This window comes from Dipodomys ordii, unplaced genomic scaffold (genome assembly GCF_000151885.1).
Source record: "Dipodomys ordii isolate 6190 unplaced genomic scaffold, Dord_2.0 Scaffold28, whole genome shotgun sequence".
In the NCBI taxonomy this organism is placed as follows: domain Eukaryota; kingdom Metazoa; phylum Chordata; class Mammalia; order Rodentia; family Heteromyidae; genus Dipodomys; species Dipodomys ordii.
In genome coordinates this window covers 11,130,261-11,141,586 of record NW_012267244.1, presented here as the reverse complement: position 1 = coordinate 11,141,586, position 11,326 = coordinate 11,130,261, and the positions used below count along the sequence as shown (strand labels likewise).

The 11,326-nt window shown below is 35.9% G+C and overlaps 1 protein-coding gene across 1 annotated transcript in view; it reads right to left on the bottom strand.

Annotated features, from left to right (window-relative positions):
- Ap3b1 (adaptor-related protein complex 3, beta 1 subunit) overlaps nt 1–11,326 on the bottom strand; it is a 245,036-nt gene that overhangs the window by 215,362 nt on the left and 18,348 nt on the right. The window contains exon 2 of the mRNA XM_013015820.1: nt 2,341–2,416. Coding sequence (XP_012871274.1) covers nt 2,341–2,416 — 76 coding nt within the window. The remainder of the gene's footprint in view (nt 1–2,340; nt 2,417–11,326) is intronic.

Sequence of the window (11,326 nt, the reverse complement as noted above, 5' to 3'; positions counted from 1 at the left end):
GGAGGGATGATTAAAGGATTAAAAACAAAAAAACTTTAAGCAGGGCACCGGTAGCTCATGCCTGTAATCCTAGCTGTTAGGAGGTTGAGATCTGAGGATCACAGTTCAAAGCCAGCCTGGGCAGGAAAGTCCAAGAGACTATTATCTCCAATTAACCACCAGAAAACAGGAAGTGGCGCTGTGGCTCAAATGGTAGAGCACTAGGCTTGAGCTGAAGAGCTGAGGGACAGTGCCCAGGCCCATGACCAACAAAATTAATAAATAAAAAAACTTTAAAGAGGACTTGCTGTCTTTTTATTATTTAATTTACAATAGTGAGCAGAGCAGTCATCTTTTCTTTACTATTATAAACTCATAGTTCTTTCTATGTATGCATTAAGGTCTAATGTTTTATCTTTTTCTCTTTCAATGGTGTTAATTATCTGTTAAGAATTTCTTCAATTAATGTGGAGTTTTTTCCAGCATCAGTTTGTCTGAGACATCTTCATACTTTTTTTTTTTGGTCTGGTCTTGGGTCTGAAATCTGGGCCTGGGCACTGTCCCTGAGCTCATCAGCTCAAGCCTAGTGCTCTACCATTTGAGCCACAACGCCACTTCCAGTTTTTCTGCTTATGTGGTGCTAAGGAATCGAATCCAGGGCCTCATGCATGCAAGGCAAGCACTTTACCACTGAGCCACCTTCCCAGCTCCTATCTTCATATTTTGTATCAAAAACTCTTTCCTTCGCTGAATCAATAAGCTTATCTCAACTAAGTTTCTCTAAGTTTCTCTTACTAGAAGGTTAGTATCTTTCAGAAATTAATAGCTGTATTTGCACAGCTCATTATTTCTGCATAATTCCATTAATATTCTGGCTGATTTCACTTCCAGTATTATCCCTTTTCATTTCTACTCATTTTCTTCTTTACTGATCCAATTTTTCTATTATCCATTTTTTAAAATGTCACATAAGTTTTCATTGGGAAACAAAAACAACTACATTCTTTGATATCTGATCAATAAACAGATGCAGGCATATTTTGAGAGAAATAAAATTATCAGTCAATCATCATGATGCACATCGGTAACTTAAACAGGAATCTGTAGACTGAAGAGCTGTAGTAAAGTTTGTACATTATGCAATTACTGAGTTAATTTACCATGGTAACTGAAATTTGAACTGTGTTATTGAAAGACTGGTGTTCTTTAAATTGTGGTCCCTGAATTTCCTATTCATGCAAAGTAAGAACTGTCTGCTCATGTTATTAATATTGAAAAATAAACTTAGAGGATCCTCAAAATTTCCCCCCAACATTACCAAATGGCATAAACCAGAAAGCAAGAATCATGTCATTCACATTCACTCTTTAGATACAACTAGTTCTTTCCTATCTTTTCCTACTGATACCTGAAATTGTGTTTCATAAGTGGGGTTTGGAATTTAACATAACAAGAAAAGAATGGGAATTTAGGCTCTAATTTGTGGCACTTCTGCCACATTTACTTCATTTTGTTCTTTATTGCAATAGAGTTTATTTGTATAATTATGCAAGGATTATTTGTATAATTATGCAAGGATACTACACTTTTCTGTTATTATATTAAAATAAACAAAAACAAAACCAACAATGGTGTTGACAAAAAGGCCAGCCTAGGCACACAATTCACAGGACTCCCTATCTCAACCAATGGCTAGGATGATAGCACATACTTTTCATCCCAGCAACAAAGGAAAGTACAATAGAAGGACTGCAGTCCACCCCTGTACAGACATAAAGCAAGACTATCTCAAAAATAACCAGAATAAAAAGGAGCTGGAAGAGTGGCCCAAGGACAAATAGCAAGCAGCAGGCCCTGAGTTCAAACTCCAGTAGAACCCTCCCCCTCCAAAAAGATACCATTACATCAACAATGTTTACTAATCTCAAGGCTATTAAATTAAGTAAGATGTTCTTACTGGTACTAGTATAGTTTGAAAAATAAAAAAGTAAATTCATAATTTCTTTTATATCATGAAATAACACATAAATCCTTGAGTATCTTTCTTGGTATGAGGTCAAATCATTCTATATTCAAAATGTTTAATTCTATCTTACAGAAGAAATATCTAAAATGGCTAAACAGCTAATAGGTGAGGTTTTTGATATTCAATACTTCCTGAATTTATTAAAAAGTATAATCTTATTTGTGTATGTGTATGTACAATAGTGGGGATTGAACTACACTGATTTACTTGTTAGACAAGCAATCAACAACTTAAGCCACCCCTTAAAGAGCAAATGAATATTATTTACATATTATTTAACATAATTAACAAAATATCTATTCTTTAATTAAAAAATAATCTAGTATTTTACCTACCCCAACAATCCGTTTCATAGCCTCCAACTTAGCTGAGTCTTTGTTGCTCTCCAACATTTGTTTTAGGTCTTCATTCCTATTACAAATGAGAAGAAAAACAAACTCCCATATTTGGACTTTAACAAAAGATATAACACTTTCATAAAGATTAGAAATAATGAAAGACAGCTGTATTTTATTTATAAAGAAAACCTGTTTTTCTTGTTCCATCCTACAAATATCAATGGTTATGTTATTATAAAGCCCACCAAAACATGAAAGAACATAAAGAGGAAACCTCTTCCCAATACTCCTTAATTCTGAGAATAAAACAAATTTTAACATGTAAATATGAGGAAATGAACCACAGAAATGAGCAATAAGAAAGAAAACAAAGCACAGATTCAAAAACTACTCAGAATCAGAGGGATGGACGTTGAGGGAGATGGGACACTAAAAGGTATTACACAAGAATAAGACCTTTCTTTCTTTCTTTTCCAAGGTTGTTTGTTATGTAAGACATCTCTAAAAGTAGTATACAACAAATGTCTTTACTAAGAAGTTACAAAAATGAGAACAAAGAACTGCATACCAACAGTTTTTTTTGGTCATGGCTAACTTATAAATTAATCCTCTCCTAAAATTCTATCAATTCACCTTTACCCCACTAAAATTTGCCATTTGTAATCTACAATAATTTTCCTAAACAAGTAGAATATATATATATATAAATCTCTTACTCTATGAATCATCCTATTAAAATTTTGGACTGGGCTGGGAAGGTGGCTCAGTGGTAGAGTGCTTACCTGGCATGTATGAGGCCCTGGGTTTGATTCCTCAGCACCACATAAACAGAAAAAGCTGAAAGTGGCACTATGGCTTAAGGGCTAGAGCGCTAGCCTTTAGTTGAAGAGCTGAGGGATAGTGCCCAGGCTCAGAGCTCAGGCCCCATGACTGACAAAAAAATAATAATAATAAAATTTTGGGTTATAGGATGGCAAAAATATATGCAAACCCATATAACTTGAGTATAAAGAGAAGTCTTTAAATTCAACAGTTAAAAAATTAAATAGGGCAGAAGACAATGCTATGCATCCCCCTCCTCCCAAAATTCATATTAGCACCGTAAACCTCAATATGACTGTATTTGGAAATAGAGCCCTTAAAGAGATCATTAAGGTTAAATGAGGTCCTAAATTTGAGGTTGTAATCTAAGATAAATGATATCTTTATAAAGGATGTATATACTCAGAGGAAAAACCAAATGAGAACAAGGTGAAAACACAGCCATCTGCAAGCTAAAGAAAGGGGAAGCAGAAGAAACCAAACTTACTAAGCACCTGGATTTTGGACTTCCATTTTCTAGAATCATAAGCAGTCATTTTTTATTATTTAAGATACTAAATCTGTGGAATTTTCTTATGATACTTCTAGCAAATTAATGCAGATTTTACTACTAAGAAGTAATTTGCTGTAACAAGTACCTAAAAACATAGAAGTGGTTTTGAAACTGGGTAATGGGTAAAGGATATGAGTTTTGAGGTGCATATTAGAAAAATCTTAGATTGCCTAAGACAGACTGTGCATACAACCACTCTGGAAAATTAGGAGTTTCATACAAATTTAAACACACACATGCATGGGACCCAGTCTTCCCTCTCCGAAAAAAAACAAAAACATATGGCTTACACATGGCTTACACAAATAATTACAGTAGATTTATTCATAATACTAAACAACTTGAAACAATCAATGTTTTTCAGCAAAATGTTATTTACTAATACATACTACTCAGCAATGAAAAAGAATTAAACTACTAAATCAATATACTGAATGGAAGAAGCCAACAAAAAAGGGCATGACTTGATTCATTTATAATTCTAATTGGAAGTGAGAGAAAGCAAATAAGTGGTTAACTAGGGCTCTGGGAAAAGGTAAAGAAGAAGGGAAAATAAAACAATGTATTTCATAAGATGATGTAAATGTTCTCTATCTTAAGGGAACTTTCTTCAAAATATGCTATATTTGAGAAGTGTATTAGGTATTGGATAGATAGGCTACCATTTTACATATTTTAAACCAGCCAAGCACCAATGGCTCACACCTGTAATCCTAGTTACTCAGGAGGTTGAGATCTGAGGATAGCAGTTTGAAGCTGGCCCAGGAAGCAAAATCCATGAGACTCATATGTCCAATAAACTATTCAGAAAAGGCCAGAAGTGGAGCTGTGGCTCAAGTAGTAGAGTTAAAGAAGGAAAAAAAAAAAAAAACACCTCAGGGAACGCACCCAGTTCAAGCCCCAGGACTGGCAAAGAAAAGGGGGCGGGGAGTGAGAGGAAGGAGGGAGAGAGGGAAAGGGAAAGAAAAAGAGACAGAGAGAGACAGAGAGAGAGAGAGAGATCAAACCACTGAATTTTATTTTACTGCATCAAAGAAAAGCCTTCTAAATTACTGTAGGAAACCGGTCAGGAAACTCAGCTTATAGTATCTTAAGTTGTCATTAACTACTTGCAAAAATTACTAGTTTATAAGTATTAATCTTTCAGCAAACACTAGGGCAGTAAAAAGAATTTTAAAAAGAATCAAAACTAAAATTTTTCTGCTAGTATTAGAATTTTCTGGGAATAGCCATGTTAGCTGATCAGAAACAAGTTTTTCTGAGATCTTCAAATAATCTCATTTTAAGAATGACCAAACATGTTTTCCTTCAACTATCTTTGAGTAAAAGTTGATATAGCAACAAAAATCAATACCACACGTAACACCTTTATGCAACATAATCGCCAAATAAAGCCTTAGCTTTTCAGATGAAGTTTAAATGTTATTCAGAAGAGCTTTTATACTTCAAATACTAGCCTTAACAAATTCTCATCTCAGACATAAACATTTTACAAATTTAAGTCTAATGTGGGCAGCAAGCACTTACCAAAATAAATAACAAGGGCTGGAGTTTCAGCTTACTGGTACAGCATTTGCTCAGCATGTGCAAGGACCAGTTTAAATCCTTGTATTACAAATAATAATAATAAATTATTGATCAGGGCATTATAAGCTAAATTGTTTCTCTCTGCCTTGAAATTAGTATATTCAGATCATATCCTCCAGTACCTCATACCTGACTATGTTTGGAGATAGAGACTCTAAAAAGGTAAGTAAGTTAAAATAGGGATATACAGGTGAGCTTGTATCAATATGACTGGTATTCTTACAAGAAGTGATTAGGACACAGACACACACAAAGGAATGACAACAGAGAGAGACAATGCAAGAAGATGCCATCCTGCAAGCCAGAGAAACCTCCGAAGAAGCTGATCTTCTAGCCTTCAGATTTCTGAAAAACCAGGTTAAATATTACAAACTGTCATGCAGCAAATAAATAAAAGCTAAGCAAGCTGAGAGTCAATGGCTCACATCTGTAATCCTAGGATGATACCTGGAGAATCTCAGTTTGAAGGTAGTCAAGACAGAAAAATCTGTGGTACTGAACACAAAAACAAAATAACCAGCAAAAAGCTAGGATGGAGAATGAGATACTGCGTGTAAGTCTCAGAACCAATGTGTCCCCACTAAGCCAAAAGAAAAAAAAAGTAACATTTTTTTCCCAAAAAAGAACAAAAGATATAAAATCTATTATGAGAGAAAATTTACTTTTACTTTCCAAACAGCTCATAAAGTTTAATACAACAACCACATGTGGGAGACCTATTCTTTTGTAATTAAAATAGAAACTATATTAATAAAACAATATATAAGAACTGTATCTGAAAAATATATAGCTACTAAATATTAAAATGCTATACAAGTTCACTATAGTAAATTTAGAAACAATACTTCTCAAGCTCTTCCATACTGCACAGGTTACAGAAAAGAGAGAGAAATTAATGGAACCAGAGACTTCATTCTCTTCTAACTTTTGCTATTTCACTGTTTTATTTAATGACTCTGTACACTTTTCCTATGGTAGAAAGCATAAATAGGAATATCATAATCCAGACCAGCATGGACAAAATGCAAGATTCTATCTCAAAATTAACCACAGCAAGAATGACTGGGGGGGCATGGCTCAAGTGGCAGAGCACCTGTAAGCAAAAGGACCTCAGTTCAAACTCCAATACCACCAAAATAATAATACTTCATAGAGGTAAGGGAAAATGGAAGTAATTAAACAGGAACCAAATTTTAAAAATGTGAAGAAAATAATTTTCTTCTCCCGCTTATTCACTTTTTCTTTAACTAAAAATGTTCCCTCCACCAGTGTTACCTGGAGAGACAACAAAGAGCAATAAAGAAAAAGAAAACATCAATTTTTAGGATAGCTCAACCTCTAGTCCCAGACATAATTTTATTCATGTCCTAATGGAAACTTGGTTTGTTCCTCTTAAGCCCCAGTTGCCAGAGTCCCTATCCAACCACCTTTAGGTCCTGACCTACCTTCTGAAACCAAAAACAGGATCCTGGTATGAAAGCCAAAGGTCTTACACTTCTTGTTGAACAAAAAAGGTAGACTTCAACAGCAAATAACAAATATCTTTTGTGCTAACTCAGACAGAGAACTAATAACTTTGAAGAGCAGAGAAAAGAAAAAAGAAAAGTCCGAGGTATGGTTTCAGTGTGATGTAATAGCCTCTCATATATCTGTTATAATGACCAGCAGAAAATTCTGACGTAAATTATATACTACCTCCCAAATTCTTCTTTGTCACCAGAACAGTAAAGATTTGAGAAATTTTTTATCATTACACCTAATTTTACCTCGAAATATATTCACTTCTACTGAGTCACTTTAAGTCACCCTTCACTATATGAATTACAAATTATTACATGAATCTTATATACTAAGTTTTGTTAAGCATCAAGATAGTTAATTCAAACAACATTAAATAAACAACATTTTCATACCTCTTTGCCAAAAACAAATACTTGTTTCAAATGCACACATGTGCATATGTATATTTTTTTTATTTATCAAGTTTTTCACTTATCTAGTTACCTAAAGCTTTCTAGTGTTCAGTATTAGAATAGCAACTTTATTTTTACATAAGTGACATCTTGTGGTGTTAAATGGTATAACTTTTCATGTTCAAAATACGCCTACTTTAAATTTCAAAGAACAGAGTTTACAAAACTTACAGCTTAAATCTTATTACCAGAAAAGTTACTTTAATATAGTATCACAGTAAAGCAGTTATAATCAAAAATGCAAAAATTTTACCAATTATATGTACAGGTATTAGAACTTTTATACAGTACAAATTACCTCAATTTTTTTTATTACCTCAATTTTTTAAAGTCTAAAATCCACATCATTAAAACCATCAACTAGTTAGGGCACTGGAGGTTCATGCCTGTAATCCTAGCTACTCAGGATACTGAGCTCTGAGGATCATGGTTTATAGACAGTCCCAGCAGATAAATCCAAAAGATTCTTATTTCAAATTGAACAGCAAAAAGTCTGAAGGAGGTATGGCTGGTAAAGAAACAGCCTTGACCAAAAGGAGCTAAGCAAGAGTGTAAGGCCATGTGAAATCAAGCCCCAGTAAAACTTTTGCGGGGATTGGTTGCTTACACTTGTAATCCTAGTTATTCAGGAGGCTCATATCCTAGGATCTCTATTCCAAGTCAGCCAGGGCAAGAAAGTACTTGAAATTCTTTTCCCCAATTAACCACCCAAAAAGCTGGAACTGGAGATATGGCTCAAATGGTAGAGCACCAGCCTTGAGTAAAAAAAAACTAAGTGACAAGACCCAAGTTCAAGCCCCAGTACCATTACAAAAAAGAAAAAAAAATATTCATGTGTCTTTGTACCCACTCTTTAACATTCCCCATCCATTTCCAATACTTGATCAGCTTTCTACTGCTAAGACAGTCTTTTCTAAACTTTCATGAGACCATACAACACTTGATAGTTTATCTTCGCTCACAAAAGTGAAAGTGATTTATTCATGTTACTGCATTCATGTTATCGTCTTTCTAACTTAAATCACATAGATCTACATCGTTAATTTACCCATTTAATAATGTATATGTCGTTTCTTTCCAGAATTTTACTATCATGAGTAAAGTATCTATGAATAATTATTTAGTATGTTTTGGTTATGGCTTTTTTTGTTTGTTTGTTGAGACATGTTCTTGCTATGCAGGTTGATTCCAAAATCAAGATCCTCTTGCTTTAGCCTCCCAAGTGTGTGAACTACCAGGCCCAGGTTTTTTTGTTGTTGTTCTTGTTGTTGTTAATTGTAAAGGTGATGTACAAAGGGGCTACAGTTACTAAAGTGAGGTAATGACTACATTGCTCTTTGAACAATGTCACCTCTTCCCTTATTTTCTCCCAGTTTTTTCCCTCCCATACCCCTCTACACCACAAGTCATACAGTTCATTTTGAACAGTGTCTAGTGAGTATCACTGGTGCATTTGTTCACCCTTTGTCCCACCATTTCTGTGCTCCCCCTTTTAACTGACATAAAAAAGTGTACAAATTTATGGTTACCATGTGATGTTTTGATACAAGTATATATTGTATACTGGTTAGCTGGTTAGTTGATTTGTTTGTTGTGATATGGGATATTGAACTTAGGTCCTTACAGCAAGTACTCTACCATTTGAGCCATGAGCTCAGTTCCTTTTAATTTTGGATATTGTTTTTGGAGGAGGATCTTGTTAATTTTCCCCAGGCTGAAATGAACCCACTATCCTCCTCCCTCTACTACCTAGGTAGCTGGAGTTAAGTTACCACTCTTGGCTTTACTATTTCCTCAAAACTTAATCATGTGTTTGTGGTGAGAACTTTGCAGATTCTTTCTTTAGCTTTTGTGAAATATACAGTATATTATTACCCAGTCACTCTACTCAAGTAGTTACTAAGAAATGTGTGCCACAGAAAGCAATACCTAAAACGCAAATCCAAAAATGAAGGGAGTGACAAAAGTAATAGTGGTTTCCAACGAAGTATATCCCCCAAAAGCATATATTAAAATCTTCAAATAGGGAAGTCAAACCTACATAAGCCCTGATAGAAAAGGGAGGTGTCCAGTCAGAATGGCCCACATCCTAAAGTCAGCCAACAACAAATGCTGGAGAGGATGCAGAGAAAGAGGAACCCTATTGCACTGCTGGTGGAAATGTACACTTATACAACCACTTTGGAAAGTAGTCTGGAGGGTCCTCCAACAGCTAAATATTGACCTCCCTTATGACCCAGTCATACCACTTCTAGGTATCTATCCTGAATAACAGGAACCAGTAAACAAGGACACATGCACCTCTATGTTTATTGCAGCACTGTTCACAATAGCCAGGATATGGAAACAACCAGATATCCCACCACAGATGAATGAATTCAAAAATTGTGGTATCTATACACAATGGAATGTTATGCAGCCATTAGAAAGAACAAAATAATGGGAAATGGATGGAGCTAGAAGAAATCATGTTGAGTGAGGTAAGCCAAGAACAAAGAGACAAATGGGACATGGTCTCCCTGATAAGTGGATGTTAAATCCAAAATGTAAGGTGATAGGACAAAATTAACAAGACTCAAGAAAAAAAGGACTTCCACTCATCTGGTCGAATCACTACTAAATAACCCCATGCTGCTGATCACATATATGATATATATGTGCACACCGGAGGGAAGCCAGGAGGACGACACAGAACTAGAGGGAATCAGGGAAAAACATACAACAGCAGGACCCATCAGCTGCACTGGACATTGATCAAAATGAACTAAGCAACTCAATGGCAGCGATGGGAGGGAGTGAACAAGTGGGAAAGAGGGAACAGCTGATGCTGTGCAAAACAAAAGAAATGTACATATCATCCAATGTGAAAGCAATAACTGTATTGTAAAGCTCATAGAACTCATAAATGTTATAGATCATGATGGACAATTTGCCCCATGAAAGCTAGAATGTATTTGTGACTTTAACTAAGCATCACTATCCCACAATACTGTGAAATTTGGGAAATTATGTAATCACTTAATCACAATAAAGAATTTGAAAAAAAAAGAAAAAGGGGGTGTCTTTTTATGGTTTAAGAACCACTCAACTGAAAGATGCTAATACTCCACATGGTGTGGTGCAAACATGAGTGGATGTGAAAAAGATAGAAACTACAGTTAAAATTCACCTTTTTCTACGCTATGAAGCCAAAGTGGGGGTGGGGGGGGGACTCCCGTTCAAAATAAACTTATGTAAACAACATTAAGACTTAGTAAAACTTGAAGTTTGGTTAGGGTGCACAGATGATGGTCAGTGCATTCATTTAGAAAGTACATAAGTGAAGTTCAATCAGTCTCCACACAGGGTATTGGCAGGCAAGGTTCAGATCTCACTAGTCTCAGCCTCCACCTGGCTGAGTCTCATCCCTATCCCAATCCTCCTGAGAGGACTTGATCCTAGTGTTCTCCAGAGGACAAGCAGAACCAATGTTACAGGGTATGTTCCTTAAAAATGCAGTCTCAGCCGGGTGCCAGTGGCTCACACCTGCAATCCTAGCAACTCGGGAGGTTGAGATCTGAGGATCACAGTTCAAAGCCAGCCAGGCAGGAAAGTTTGTGAGACTCTTTTTTTTTTTTTTAATTTTTTGGGTCAGGTTGTGGGGCCTGACCTCTGTGCCTGGGCGCTGTCCCTCAGTTCTTCAGCTCAAGGCTAGCACTCTACCACTTGAGCAACAGCACCACTTCCAGCTTTTTTCTTTTTGCTTATGGGGTGCTGAGGAATCGAACCCAGGGCCTCATGCATGCGAGGCAAGCGCTCTACCACTGAGCCACCTTCCCAGCCCCTGTGAGATTCTTATCTCCAATTAATCACCAGAAAACCAAAAGTGGCGCTGTGGTTCAAATGGTAGAGCCCTAGCCTTGAGCTGAAGAGTGCAGGGACAGCACCAGGCCCAGAGTTTTAAGTCCCACGACAAGAAAAGAAAGAAAGAAAGAAAGAAAGAAAGAAAGAAAGAAAGAAAGAAAGAAAGAAAGAAAGAAAGAAAGAAAGAAAGAAAGAAAGAAAGAAA